This window comes from Lates calcarifer, linkage group LG19, assembly GCF_001640805.2.
Source record: "Lates calcarifer isolate ASB-BC8 linkage group LG19, TLL_Latcal_v3, whole genome shotgun sequence".
NCBI lineage: Eukaryota > Metazoa > Chordata > Actinopteri > Centropomidae > Lates > Lates calcarifer.
Window position 1 is genome coordinate 15,388,527 of NC_066851.1, and position 16,083 is coordinate 15,404,609.

A 16,083-nucleotide genomic window follows, 5' to 3' on the forward strand; every position below is an offset into this window, starting at 1 on the left:
AAATAAGTCTGTATATTATGAATCTCATTGATTTCTAGCACTGAGACACTCACATTCACATGCATACACATACACACACCTCTGTTCCCCCCAGGGTCAGACCAAGAGGGCCTGTTCCTGTCCCGAGGTTCTCATGACAACATGATGCAATGGATTAATCACCCATTTCCCAGCTTTCCTTTCGAAAACAATATATGTACTCTGGAAAACAATCAAGCCATTGGGCACATTCACAAAGTGCTCCAAGGGTGGATGTGGAAGTAGTGTGATGTGCACCACATGGAAGTCTGGGGTTAGAGCGCCCTACGCCAGGGAGGAAGTGGTTAGTGTTGTAAAATGGAGATATGAGTTGCATTTATAATACTGAGATAAGCTGATTGTGGTTCGCGGTCAAAAAGGAGAAGTTATAAACAATACGCAGACAGGGAAAACAGTGGTTAAAACACTACATGGTTAATTCAGATAAAGCAAATGAAACAGAGCACAAAGAGGTGAGAATGCAAAAAGATGACTCACCTGTTCCAGTAGCTCCAGAACTGCTCATTGAGATAGGTTCGATGACTGTGGTCGTCTCCGAATGAGGCTTTGCTCTCGATCCAGTGTACAATGCGTCCCTCCACAGCTTTTCATAATGACAAACACACAGCAACACTCAGAAAACTGGTGACAAAAAAGGCCGATGACATTTCGTTTTTTCCTACTGTCACTCACAAAAATCAAAGAAGATCTGGCATTGATATGATAACATTTTGACAACTGCTTTTTGAGGGAAAACTAGCAGTTATTTCAGATAAAATAATGACATTTATAATGTAAATACTAACCAATTGGAACCTCCAGGATGATATCAGGTGTTTTGTCATAGCCCATAGCTCTCAGTTGGTTTTCATCTACAGGAGATAAAATGCAGATCGTTAACATTTGGAAATAGTTCTGTTAGGTAATCAGCCTACTGTATGATCATCGATCACAGGCTACTGACCTAACCACATTCACATTCAAGGTGCTGGTAACAAAACCCCTTAGTATTAGCAAAGCAGACAAAATAACAGTAGAGGACAGCAAGCACAGTAAAACCATTAACTACATCTGCCACATATTTGCTTTCGTTGCACAAAAAATCATAAAGCCCAGTTACAGAGCTGCTCTCCAGTTTGCAGTCTGGCAGCGCTTTATAAAATATACAGCAAGAGGACAAGGTTGGCATTATAGCCTCTGTAAGCCTGACCCCTGCCTGCAAACGCTGCAGCCATTGTCCTTGACTTCTGGCGCGCTTCGGCCATTATCCCTACAACACCTGATTTCTCCATTAAATCTCAGGCTGACCAGGTCATTCAGTTCCAAAGGCCTGCCTCTTTGTCTCCAGCCAAGCTCAACTAATGGGGCATGGAAGGGAATTGAGGAGAGATGGAGGGTGGCGGTGTCAGTGGTGGTGAGGAGGTAGCATCAGCCAAGGATGGAGAAAGAGAAGCGAGAGAGGTCAGGGAGGCTGCCAGAGGCCTGCAGAGGGGCATCCTGGGTGGGGTAATGTGGGTGTGCGCGTGGTAGGATGGGGGGCCTCTATTCACTCATACACTCGGCTGTTGACATTGTCATGTGGCTCTGATTGCCTTTTTACATCACCTTTGATTAAAATTAATGGGCCATCCCTGCTGTTGGGTAGCTTATTTCCAATCCATTTATCAGATGGGGTGAGGCTGCCTCAGTGGCCCTCGTGCCCCTCGAACTCTGACAGTTTTAGAACGGTCCTCTGTACAGCCCTGAAGAAAGGTCAGCAGTCCAGGTCCAAATAAATGATATGGTCTTAATGACAGAGGGAATGACTTTTATCCTTCATCAGTCATCTGACCTAGGGGATGGTGGTGGGATGGGGATGATGGGACAAATAGGGTTCACTCCCTGACACCAGAACAAGACAGTGTTGTTAGGAACTCATATTTAAAAATAACTACAAAATCGCGATTGGTTAAAACATTAGAGATCATAATCCTGTTTGAGTTTACAACTAAACACTGAATCCCTAAAAATATCTATTGCAGTCAGGACTCCCCTTAATGGCATTTGTAAATAGAAACAAACCTATTTCATCCATTTTTGGAAAATAAGAAAGTACTCAACAGCAACCTGAGACGACCAAACATTCAAACTGATGAAACATTAAGAGCTGCCTCTGAAGCTTTTATTCTTTAAATATTCATTGTAGGTTGGTGCATAAACATCCAAGGATATTTGATAACAGCTCCCGGGTTCAAATCAATAGGAGATAAAATCTACTGCATCAGTCATGTCCAGGTTTCCCTTTACTAAGCTTACACAAAGGCAACACCGCCACGACTAAGGTGACTTTAAAAATGTGATGAGAAGGTCAGGAAATGGCTTACCCAGAAAGGAAAGGTTCCTCTCCTTTAGCTTGTCACGGAGCAGCACCTCATGCTCTTGGCCAATAGCGCTGAGAATAGAGAGTCAAGGAATCCAACGAGCAGTATAGTAACAGCAGTATTTTCTAGTGCCGAAAGAAGTACTCAGATCTTTTACCAATGTATCAATATCAAATCCATGACTTGTATGGATCTTAATCTGCAAAATATGCAACATAACCAGTATAGCTCTCAGGTAAATGTATGAGGTGCCAATATAAATGCACAGATATGAGGTCATGCAAGCATGCGTAGGCTGACATCAGATAAAGTCAAGAATCAGCTTTTCCCCAGTATTGGCTTACTATGCAAAGTGAAAGCCACTTCTCTTCATGCCGATGTATAGCAAGAGCACAATCAGAGTTTTCAGGTCAAGCTTAATCCGCTTTCACAACAAATCTCCAAAGTGCATTACGTAAATGAGGAGGACGAAACAAATGCCAATTTGGCAAAATGCATAGGGCGCCTGGACTAGCTGCTCCACTCATTCCTCTGAAATCTTTGAAGAAAAATGCTTTTAGAATAAACGCCATTTTGCATCAAGATGCATGACGCATGATGCCACAGAAAGGCTGGGTATCATATGCATAACCTGCTGACTCCAGGAGACAGAGAGAAAAGTTCTCAGGGTATTGGACTACCCTCACCAAACACTCAAAATGGCTTCTAATTAATACATGCATTTTCTGATTGACACGCATGCATTAAGAGCTATCCCTCTCATGTGTGGATGGAGCTCCTTGAAAGCATATAGTTGTAGGGCAGTTACCATGAACTGTCTGTGAAGGGGTAAGTGACTCTAAGTTGACACTGATGAGGACTGCTAAAGAAAAGCAAAAAGGGGGATGTAGAAGGAGGGCAGGGTGGGACAGGGTTCACTGCCTATGAACAGAACAACCCAGCCCCACCACACACCAAAGCCTGGACAGACACAGGACCATGCAGACATACACATGTACACTCATTGAAATAAGTCTCCTCCCCCAGGAAATAGTTGGTCTGCAACCCAGCTGCTTGCCCCTAAATAGCGCATGGACTCCAATTCTGCCCCTTTAGTCAAGGCTGAGGAGGGGGTATTTGTGGCTGGGCAAAGAACGGGAAGAGGAAACACTGGGAACATTAGGAGCACAACTGAATTATGAATAAATAAAATAAAACCAATGTGCAATCAATATTAATAGTTCAAGTTGGACTGATATGCCCAGAACTCTCCGTGGTGCTGAACAGCATGAGGATTATTAGAACTAAATACAGTTTTGAACATAAAATATCAAATCATCTGGGTTAAATAAAATTCCAAACAAAAGAACACATCAACCACCATGAGGCTTATGAATGCTAATTTTTTTTCTTGTATCATAGAACATTGGGTCTGATCCACTGCATGCACATGGAGATGCATTTAGATCAGTCTATCCTCTCCTTCTCCTCTTTCCTCCATCACCTTCCAGCCCCCTGTATCGGTGATAGTGGGATGGCAGGCAGGATGAAACACTTCCTCTGTGAAGCAGAACTTTTATGTCAGGTGAAGCCAGACACATCTCATCCCCTTCAATAGCTCCTCGTCAATTTCAGGCTTAAAATTTTATGGGATAGGATACTGTTTGATGCAGTCTACCAGCGGTCCATAACAGCAGTCATTTATTGTGCACTGAAAAGAGGGGGAAGAAATATTATGGCGTGCGAAAAAAGGGTGGGCGGGTGGATAGAGGAGGTGAGGGAGGGGAGCCCATGTGACGGTGCTGGGGAAAAAAGGAGAAAACACAGGAGGATGCTGGCAGATTGGCAGGCATGACCGCCGGCTCTCACGTGACCTCATCAGCAAACATGAGCGGCTGATGCTGTCTGTCAGCCAGGTGCTACATTTAAAAACTCACTGTACATAAGCAGTAGATTTTGTTACATGGAAAAGTGTAGGGCCACAAACTTGACAAAATTACATGCATTTTTAATTGAAGTAAATAAAATTCACTGACATGAAACAATTAAAAATATATCAACTTAAATTGAAAACTTAAAACACTTACTTGGTAGATGTTATTGGCCAAAATTTGGTCTGGAATTAATGATGGCTCCTTAAGCATGCTGTTGAGGACTGTTTTAGAGGCTGAGGACAAAAGAGAAAGGCAAGAAACATAACGAAACAAATACAAAAATCACATAAATATTATTACATTATGACACTGAACAGCAGAGCTTATCTAATGTCTTACAAATGTAAAGAAAAAAATCTAATTGCTGCAAAAGCAAACAATTAAAATATAGAGGCAAAAGCCAGGCTTGACACACTGTAATTCACCATGCCACTGTTAGTGCAGTATTTTCACACTAGTCCATTAGATGGCTGCTTGCTGTCTATACAGATTTTCTATAGATAAATGTTTCAGTCCAGAGCACAGGAGCCCCATGTAGTTTATCTATGTTACGAACGCTGACTATTCTGCATCTCTCATCCCCATTCTTGCTCTACTAACATTATAAATCAGAAAGGGAAAGCCTGCTGGATTGATTCCCTGGTACTGCAACAGCAAAAAATTCCTTAAATCACTTCTTAAAAAGATCTGGATTAAATGGATTGTATCATTGTGTGACGAAATGGTTGAGGCACGCCATTTTAGTGATATATATACACATGGTGCTGACAGACTTGCGGCAATACAGACAATACAAGGGATGTTTCTATTCATGTCTCAGGCATGGATGGTGCCTGTACCAACACTGCACACAGATTCCCAAGCTCATCTAGAAAACTGTGAACAGTACATAAGTGTTAAACACAAGACAGTTCATTTAAATATTTATAAAAATTGATGAAAAAAAGTGAGCTTAAACCCCAAAATGAAAAAGGATCAATTTAAAACGACCTGGGTGTACATTTTTAAACGCTGACTGGATCATTAGGCGTCTGTTAAATGAATTTTAATAATAGAAAGGCATTTAGAAGAGACATTTAAAAACCCTTAAGACCCTTCTCTACTGTCCTGTCTCCTTTGCATCTTTGTCATAGGCATTACTCCCTGAGAAAACTATCACAGAGAGGACAAGCAGTGCTGTGATCCCTCATCTACCTTATGATGAAATAAAGAAGGAGGAGGGTGGAAGAAGAACAAAGCACATTCAGCGCTCCCTCCTCTCTTTCTGTTTCTTCTTCTTTGTCTCCATCTTTCTCTGCTACCTCTTTTTTTTTCTCCCCCTGCTACCTCCTCTCTGTTTCAGCCTCTCCCAGCTACGGTACTCCCCCAGCCCACCCCATAACCCTGCACTCCTTCTTAGAGCTGCAAGGCACAGGGCTGTGCTTTATTTCTTTGCTCATTTTTCTCAGAGATTGGTACCTTCACACGCAGATCCATACCATGCTCCTGTGCAGTGCAGGCGGCGGTGAAGAAAGAGGGTTATATTTTCCCCTTGAGTTAGGACACCTCATGACAAATGATAATGGATAATCAATAAAGCGGGAAATATGAGGCAGCAAACTTTATGAAGCCAGGAGACATATTACTCCCCAACAACACTGGTTTCCCTTAACAAAGTCACTACTCGACTGTGCCTAATAATCTGAAGGAAAATCAAAGGACCCGCAACCACATCAGCAATATTGGCAACTTATTCCACTTTAATGGCATTTTGATTGATTTTTTCCCTCTTCCTAATGGTCGTTTTATAGATTTGACGCTGCTTCTGCAAAACAGTAGTGTGTAATAAACCTCCCCGAAGGCAAACGGCAGCCATTAAAGCTCTTGTCTTACTAGTGCTCATAATTGGAGGTTGACCACCAACACATTTTGGTCTCTCACATAACACACACAAACACACACTTCCAGGACCAGACTTCTCTCTCTCTCTCTCTCTCTCCTTGTCTCTGCAGCCCTTTGATATTTTTGGTAGATGGCCATAATAAGTGACAGGATCCCTTTCTCCTGCTCTTTTTCAGCAATGGGGTTAAAAATAGCCATAAAAAGGTGACCTTGGCGCTGACATTGTGGAATTTCAGCCAAGCATTGACCTGATGAAAATGGAAGGCCAGGCTGCTAATAAATCAGGATGCTTTTAAAATGAGTTTACCCTAATGCTCATTCATCACGGGCTGTAATGCCATTTGCAGGCCCAGGATTCGCTGCTGTGCACAAACACAGCAGTAAATAACAACAGGGCCCTAGCATCCCTTGCATCGTTGCAGCCTCCAACATCAGCATACATTTATTAAAGACGCCCCCGCCTTGCACGGCAAGACTCCTCTATGACACCCTGAGCTCCTCTCTGCCACACACACACACATACACACACACGCCATGCTCTTTAAATACACACCCTGAAAGGCACACACAGATGCACACATAAAACACGCGAAGGAAAATAAAAAGCATAATCTGAAGAACACCAGACACAGGGAACAAAGCCCTGCAGCGCGACTTTGCACCTTGTAAACATTCACCAAATTTACTGTAATTGTCCCATGTTGGTATAAATTCTGACTAAGGTACCGTATCACAACGTCAACATCTGAACAGAAAGAACAGAGAAGAGGAGAATAATAGATGTGAATCGCTACGCCTCCATTGGGATTTGCTAAAGAAAACAACCAGTGTAAACAAATCACAAGCCTGTTTTCATATGCAATTCCAAAACAAGATAAACTATATAAAGCAAGGTAACAGCAACATAACCTTGGCTTGATTTCTCATTGCTTACTTGTGTCATTTGTAACTGCTCTTCCTTTCTCCACTAGGGTGAAAAAGTCATTATCTCAAACACAAAAAAATGTCGAGAAACCTCATTAGATGGCAACATTTGTTGAGGGAGGACTGTAATAAACAATAACGGATGACGATTGTTATTGCCCCTGACACTGATGAGCTCCTCTGCAAGTTTGTTTATTAATTAAAAAACCCACTTTTTTCCACGGGTGGGGGTGTGGGGAGGACCTACCCATTTCCTGTATATGCCCCCCCACCCCAAACCCTCCACCCACACTCCCCATGCACAAGCCATTGAGCTGTGGAGGGGCACTCGTTCATCAAACTTCATGGAGCAAGGGAGAGACAGGTCCTGATAATGTGCGCCGCTAAAGCTGATTTTCCATGATGAATCTCGGAGCATATAAATTGGCTAATATCTGAAAACATTTACAGATACTAGAGGAATTGACTACTTGTGGGACATGATGGATGAGGCTCTCCGACGCTGGCCGACAGCTCTGCAAATCTCTGTGGCTGCCTAAAGCCCTCATTTGATTTTCCAATTTACTCCTTTTAAATTTATCCTCCCGTATTGAAAAAAACAGAAGATGGGAAAGAGAGAGGGTGGGAGACAAGAGGAAGGGGGGTGGGAATGTGTGTGTGTGAGGTGGTGTGTGTGTGTGTATGTGTATGTGTGTGTGTGTGTGTGTGTTTTTTTTTTTAAGATATCTGTGGTGGTGTGTATGTGCTAGTTGATGATATGAGGTGGTATCTCCTGTGCAGGAGGAGCCCAGTCCCTGAAGAGGTTACTGGGGCAGAACTGATCTGCTTCCACCTGATTCTCCCTGATAGCGGTGAGATGAGACTCTACATTTCTGTGTGTGTGTGCGCACGTGCCTGTGTGTGTGTGTGTGTGTGTGCGCAGCAGTAGTAATAGTAGATCTGGGGAGGTGCTGCTATGAAGAGAGGCTTCCTAGGTCAGGCCATTAGACTGTGGCAGAGGCTGACTGGAGCTTCTCTGCTGAAAAGGAGTAATTAGTATACTTGTCAAGTGAAGTGCCACGCTGCTGCTTACCTCCCTTGCACCCACCCCTTGCATGCATACACATACACATACACATACACGCACAGAAACACTCATGCTGCCTTTGCCTCCTTACTCCCTCCTTTCTTGCTAATGAAGTGCCCTTGCTCTCATTATTTGAAAAAAAAAAAAAAAAAAAGGCTGCAAATACACACCAGCTCTGCCACAGTGGAGAGGTGAGGTGGAGAGGAGAGGAGCACTTGAAGACAAGAGCGGAGGAACCATTACAATCACAGTGGATACTAAGTTGAGATTTTACTGGATAGAACATAATACAATATCAGTTATCAACACGTCTGATCTGCAAAACACTGAAGCTATTATGAATTCTGTCAAGGAACCAAAGGATCATAGTAGACGCTAACATTCTCACAGTGTTAACATCAAACACAGGACATTTATAACCTTGCGTACAAGGCTTCTGTAAAGGAATGTGACAATAAATCTTAAAGGCGGTCGAATCACATAGTTACAAAACATGGAGCAGCAATCTAATCTGGAGTTGGGCCTTGGGAAAATGGAAAAGGTCAAATAGCTAGCAAAATTGCCTCCTCAAAAAAGTATGTCTAAATCTAGAGGCACATCAACTCCTGTCAAAGGAGGAATAGAGAGAAAGATGAAGAGATAGCAGGAAGGGGAAAAAAGAAAGAGCAGGAGCTCCCCCAATGTGCCTGCTAGTGGCTTCTGAGAGGTAGCCTAGTGGTGCTGGAATGACAATATAGCTATTTACAATGTAAGTCTATCATTTACAGAACTCATCAGTAGGCTGAGACATGTAGTGTGCAAACATGGTGTAGGTCTATTCCAGTTTATATCTGTCCATATCGAACATAATTTAGGTTAATTTTAAAACAATTCTAAAATATACTTTTTTTGCAGTACATTAATTATGACATTATTTTGATTAACAACTTGATTTTCCACCATCACTTTCAAGTAATTTGCTTTTGGTCATTGTATCATTTTAATTCAAATCACTTTTTTTTGGACTGAAAGAAAAAAAATCTGAATCACACAAAATTACATAAATGAATTAAAGAATCATAATGTACTGACATTTTCAGAGGCAATATGGACTAGTAACTTATTATAGTAACTAGTAACTTATTTTGTACAAAATATCAGTGCAAAAAAGTGCCCATTTTGCTTTAAATGTCCTTATAAACTGAAATGTCACATTCACATCACCTATTTAGGACATGAATGTGGGTTTGGACTTTAGTCCACAAAAAAACAAATAAACGTAATGAAATATATGTAATGAAATGTAATGAAATATACACTGACACTGTAGTAGTGCAAATTGCAGTTTATCACCTAAAAATCATACATTGTACACAGCTTCCGGTGACCTGCAAATGGCGGAAATAAACAGTGGAAAGTGCACATGTGACCTTTCCTGCCCTACTGCCCAGTCTGTTTTCATGAGACAAGGAGCATTATGGATGTTGATATCATATTCAATACGTGATAAAACTGCTTTGAATGTATTGATTTATTTACAAGCGCCACCAGATAGTCTTTCATTCTGCTTGACTGATGCTCTCTCCAATACTTTTGCTGCAAAAGGGGGGAGGGGGGATAGGCAGCTTGTTGGTGATGTCGTCATGTTGAGGTGTGGTGGTGGTGGTGGTGTGTGTAGCTGGTGGGAAGGAGGGAGGGGGAGTGGAGGGGAGGTGGGAGTGAGTGGTGGGGTGGGGGGGCACAACAACAAGCGAGCAAAACAAAACAAGGAAGGGACAGAAAACAATTTAAAACTCTGTATTGATCCAGCACTAGTGATTGTACATATATTCCACAGTCCCAAAGGCCCCATTCCTGTGTCTCTTAAATGCAAAGGGAGAGAGAAGGGGAATAAAAAAACGATGGTGCTAGGCAAAGGCGAGCCACTCACCCAGTTGGGGGTAATGTCCCTTATATAGAAGTCTATTGATCTTTGCAGTGCGCCTGCCTGCCCTCCCTCTGGAGTCTGACAAAAACACACAAATACGCACACATGCACACCGGAGCGCACTCTGGGGCTGGTGGGGGTGGTGGAGGGGGGGTGCATGACGGATATCCCTGCCAATAGCACTGAACCAACCTGTTAGCTAATTGCCAGCAAAGACAATTATCCTTGCATTGTTTCATAATGGAAACACATTAATGGAGTCTAATATACACACAGGGAGATTGGACGATTTGACCGTGCAGCCCGTGTGGGCAGCAATTCATTTGCAAAGGCCAAACAGGTCATGTGGACATTGCGGAGAAGCTCTGTCAAAACAGAAGTCACCCTCACGGCCACTGACTTTACAGCTGGCCACAGTGGAAAGGTACAGTGTAATGACATCTTCATTTGAAAATATTACATACTCATATAGCAGGTAGCAGTCAAACTCTTTTCCCAGATAAAATTTTAAGTGACTTTTAATCTGATCTAAATCATAGTGTTTTTGTCACAGCATGTGTCCTTAGTTAGGCCGATATGAATCTATGATCATCCTGTAAAAGCCATCTAGACTCTGTGAAATCACTTTCTACAAGAAGAACCACGACCATGACATTACTCACTAGCCTGCAAATGCTGAGATGCTGCATGGTTACAGCACTGTTTTGAAATTAAACAATGATCATCCAGGAAGTTTCATCTGCTACAAATCTATTCTCAGCAATAATAAAGCATGTTTTCACTGTATGGAGATGGTGGGATGCGGTGTGCTATTATCTGAGACAGAGTGCCTCTCCTGGATGAATGCCCTGTTCTACAAGCTGCTCAGACTAGTATTTTGACAGGCAGTGGATAACGGTGGGTCCAAAGCAATCACATCTTTGACTTTGACAAATGGCTGTGCTGTGGCGAAGTTGAAAATAACACACATCCACTTTAATCTCTTTCTTGATTAAATTGGAAGCACGTCTTTTTGACATCATGCGATTCACTCTCAAAGCACTGACTACTGCTCAGACACGCACACAAACCCAATCCTCAGGATGTGCCTACTGGAATGATATGGAATCACGTGTTGATGTGATATTGGGAATCCCATGGTGAGGAAAAAAAAAAGAAAGAGAAAGGGAATTACAAAGTATCACTTGCAAAGGGGCGTTACAGCAAATTATGCTAGCATCTGTGCCAATAAAAATTTGCAGAAGATTTAACAAATTTCTAACCAGGACAGAAAAGACCAGAATGTACACAACTTCTGGACAATGTCTGTGACACATTCAACAAAAATATTTGCGTCTGGAATTTTGTTCTCCCACAGCTTGTCCATCAGCACTACCTAGGAATGGTTTGCTTTTTCTGCCATACTTTTCCTCAACTCAATTTCCTCAATGGACCCCAGTAGGGACGGAGAAAGAGAGGGGAATGAAGGAGGAAGAGAAGGTAGGGGGTAGATGGATGCACTGGGGGTTGAAGGAGGGTGAGGGAAGAAATCAGGGGTGTTATAAATAACACTGATGAGGTGAGCTAGCATTGATCCACACTGCAGTTGAGAGGTGGGTGGTCCACCCACTGCTTAATTGCCAGTCATGTGCCCTGGGATGCAGCTATTACCAAATGTGGTCTGTCTCTCATTAGGGCTCGGACAGGCTGGAAATACAGCGGCTAGGGCTGGAATTGGGACTCAAACAGAAAGAGATTCAAAAGACAAAGTGCTACAATTAAGACTGATGGGGGGATGATAGAATGGACAGAGTGGGAAATGGAAAAGTGTTACTCACGCATTCCACCCTCCAGGTCCTGAAGGAACCTGTCCAGGATGATACGAGCCATCAGTGCAGGAGACAGATCCACCTTTACATAGATTGAAGACCAAAAAAAGAGGAGAATTGGCCTTAATTAAAGAAAAAAAACAAAAAAACAGGCTATAGCGTCAATGGGGACTTAATGCAGATTCAAAACATCAGTATAGTGAAATTGTTATTCCTCTCTGGAGAACTGCTCCATTTACAAACCTTTAGACTAAGTCTCGCATATTTTGCTGGAAGTACAGACATATTTCAAAGAGCCTAAGAATATGGCACTGAAATTACTCACCTAGTCTAACTTAGGCTGACGTCACATAGATAATATTAACTGTAATGTCTCTAAATGATATTATTACAGTTTCAAACCTTGACCCAACTTTCGACAATCCCTGTGCAAATTGGTCTTTGAAAGCCTTGCTTTGCAATAACCTTTCCCACAGGAACAAGAGATCGCCTATTACGCAGCCAGGCTACCCAGCTGAATTGCCTTCGCCTCTGTCAAACGGACAACTGTAGCCTCTCATCTTGTGTGAAAAAAGCAGCGCACGCTATGCCCAGGCTAGAGACAAATGGAGGGCTTTAATCATAGGATGATCACCAAGGCAAAACTGCAGGAAGCAACAGGACATACTGGAGGGACTGTGGGAATGCAGTCCTTAATAAGAAGGATAGAACCTATGGCTGCAGTACTCTTTGAACACTAAGACACCTTGAGAGGTGTGCAGTGTTTTCGGTTTGAGTGCAGACAGAAGCCCTGACAGGTAAGGGAGCACTAATAACTGAAGGTGTCTACCTGACCACATTCCTATCACAATGTCTTCCCACTCATTATAAACACTAATATAATTAAAGTGGAAATATCATAATTGTTTGAAAAACTGAAAAAACAATGTGACAATTATTTTTTTTAATTAGCAGGAATCATACATGTGTGGATGCACGTACAAGCTTTACAGGTAAAGTAGGCATATACAGAAAAAATATTTTTTCAAGCAGTGCATTTGACCTTTGTTTAAACAAATTTACATGCTGCAAATAAGCAGGCGCATTAAGCTGTTGACTACTAAATTTCACTGCCTCTTCAGTATGGAAGGAATTAAAACATTGCTTGAAGACTTCAGCCATTCCTAGCCCGCTTGTTATGAAACACAATGTACTTGCAGCCAAAAGATAATTTTTTCTCTTGTTAGCATAATTGGGGACCAAAAGTGAATTTGCCCTCAGCCTGTAGTGAGAATGGTGTGTTTCATCTTTTCTCTGATGCTTCCTGGTAACACTGGGAGCAGAGGGGCTTCTGTCTAAACAATGTCTTTTTACCCGCAGTAGTATCTGTTAACATTTCCATAATATTGCACTAAGAAGGCAGCTTGCAAAAAAGGCCAAACACGTCTATAATAATTAAGGCGTGGGCACAAAGTTTATATCTTCATTAAGACATAGCATTTCAGACTTAGCGTTTTTTAGCCTGCAGCTGGTTCTCCTTCCTCTCCCTAACCCTCCTCATTTTCTCTTCTCTCTCCTTCTCTCCTCTCAATCCTTTCCTCTTTGTGCTCACTCTCCATTCACACCTTTGGATAACGAGAGAGCATCAGATTCCTGGTAACCTGCATCAGGGCTGACACATGAAAAATGGCAACATTACCAACGCTGGCCCAGGCTGAATAAGGACCACCTGATTAGTTCAGGTACTTGCGTCTCCCTAATTTTCATATTAATCATGAGTCCATCTCCATCCTCAAGTCAGACTGCAGCACTTCATGAGTTTAACATGTGACTAAGATTCACAGAGGCTTGAATTCCTGGTGAAAATAATTATTGTTCAGTTTTATTAGCCCCCCAAAGCTAATGGGTGCCACATACAATGCAGTATAACTGCACCTGTTTTAAAGCCTGTATATATGTTAGTAACCTGTATAATGCATGAAAAAAACCAGCAATGTTGAATTTAGAACCCTCAGTCATAGATTTCTTCTAGGGGCAAAAAAAGAAATCCATGCACAATTTTCATCATTGTTAATCATTTCCCTCTGTTGGAGATATATTGTCTCATAAAGGGATGAAACTACATCAATTAGCGATCTGGGAGACCATGAGTGCTTGGTTTAAATGTTAAGTAGCATATTAAAATGACAGTTAAATGGTTCATAGACAGTTATCTCTGAGCTGAATTTAATCCGTTAGAGAAAAAAAAAAAATCATGTGTCAATTAAATGGAGAATGAATAATGGCAGTTAGCTTTGAGGTGCCACTGATGCATATGAACTACTCTTATTTTAGATGAAGAAACCCTCAAATCTCTTTGCCTGGCATAAGCACCAATAAAAATTTAAATGTGCATTCAAATGTTTTAAAAAGGTTACGCAGCCCATTCTAACAATGAAAATAAGAGGAAAGTGCAAAGCTAACAGTGTATTCAAATGAAAAAATAAAAAATGCCAGAATTTCAGTATCATGTAAAATCATGTAATAATCTAAAACGTACCTTATCAGTTCTATAGTAATTCAGCTAATTCAGCTTCACTGAGTAGGAACTGCTGATTGATTCTTTGGCACTATTACAAATAATAATTTACTGACTAGGTCCAAAATATAAGAAACACTAGTGGCCGCTGAGTTGATTACTTTTTACTAATGTGAATAATTTAAGTGCTTAAAGAAGTAGGGCATTTTATAACAAGCACACAAACACCCAGTACTTAGAATCTAAATTCTGTACCACTGAATATCTTGGATTTAAGTTCACATATAATCATATGTATGTCTACAAATGTTACTACATCAACCAGAGAGCAAATCCTACACTGACCTCCTAAAGTAAACAACTGATGAGGTGATGAAGAGAGGATTTAACCACTGACCCTGTCCTCACCTGTCCGCAGTTTGCGGCAACTCTGACTGAACTGCAATTTGGAAAATTACATAATAAAACACAAAAAGTATTTTCACATCTGCTTAATGGAGGTGAGAGCTAATTACATCAAATAATTGATAATGGAGCAGACCATTTTACCAATTTTGATAATGACTAACAGACGGGGGAGGGGAATCAAAACCTGCAGCCAACTTCTATCTATCCATTTATAAAAAAAAGTGAGCATCAATTGAGGAGATTGTTTTTTCAAAGGTTAAAAAAAGAGAAAAAAAACTAAAGGTTATGCCATTACCTCATTGGCCAACTCCAGCAGGACGGGAGCAGTGGGATGTGCCTTGCCTTCACTTAGATACCTTCATTATAACAAAGAACAACAGCAGTGAAAAAAAAAAACATGGCACACAAAGGCAGACAGAAGGGTAGAGGGGACTAGACCAGGCTAGCCAAGACATGCTAATGTCCCTGATGACTTTGCCCTAGGTGGCATATGGCAGGCTCAGTGCGGTTAAAACAGCACTGCTTGAAGGGCTTCAAATTTCCTTGAAGCCAGACAAGCATATGATAGTTAGTTAACCCCTGCCGCCCAAAAAGCCTTTTTTCCCTCGCCAGCTAAAACTACAGCTCCCCTCAGATCTTACCCAGATCATCTCTGAGGTTTGTTGTTGTAAGTGGATTAGAAGTGCATTATCCAGCCTTGTTTTCCCCAGAACAATGGCCTAATAAGCTAGATAAAGGCTAATTGCAATATGCAAAGCGCCCCCCCCCACCCCCCACACACACAGCCAGTTTTTTCTTTTTTTAATTTATCCGTATTCATTGAATTACAGATAATCATCCCATCATAAGCCTGTGTAAGGCAAATGTCCAATGGCTGGTTTATTTATTTATTTTTCTGCTTTCAATTTGACATGGAGAACAGAGCTTTAGCTTAGCAGGTGCAAGTGGAGGTCTGGAATGAATCCTGAGGGTGGTGATTTGTTTGGAGGAGATTATATCTGTCATGGTGGCCCACCTACTCTCATGTGACTTTGGCAAGTCCCTTCCACACTCAGACAACGGGGAAGACAAAGAGAACACACAAGAGTGGGAGACAGATAAAAAGAAAAGGAAAACAGTGATAGAGATGAGAGGAAGATAAACACAGGGTACTAGACAGAAGAGAGAAAAGCAATAAAGTAATACAGTACAAAGTAATATAGCACCTTTGGTAGTGGCTTTCAATAACATCTGGGGCATGGTGTCTTGAGATTGTTCTTTTGGTTCGTTTCTGTCACAAAGAGATCACACATGTAATAAGAA

At 41.6% G+C, this 16,083-nt stretch overlaps 1 protein-coding gene across 1 annotated transcript in view; it reads right to left on the reverse strand.

Moving 5' to 3' along the window:
* The window catches only part of cdin1 (CDAN1 interacting nuclease 1), a 53,703-nt gene that overhangs the window by 26,389 nt on the left and 11,231 nt on the right, over positions 1 to 16,083 (reverse strand). Inside the window, exons 4-11 of the mRNA XM_018663629.2 lie at positions 15,987 to 16,051; positions 15,077 to 15,137; positions 11,886 to 11,958; positions 4,445 to 4,524; positions 4,019 to 4,068; positions 2,382 to 2,449; positions 825 to 890; positions 517 to 622 (exon numbers count right to left, since the gene is read on the reverse strand). Coding sequence (XP_018519145.1) covers positions 517 to 622; positions 825 to 890; positions 2,382 to 2,449; positions 4,019 to 4,068; positions 4,445 to 4,524; positions 11,886 to 11,958; positions 15,077 to 15,137; positions 15,987 to 16,051 — 569 coding nt within the window. The remainder of the gene's footprint in view (positions 1 to 516; positions 623 to 824; positions 891 to 2,381; positions 2,450 to 4,018; positions 4,069 to 4,444; positions 4,525 to 11,885; positions 11,959 to 15,076; positions 15,138 to 15,986; positions 16,052 to 16,083) is intronic.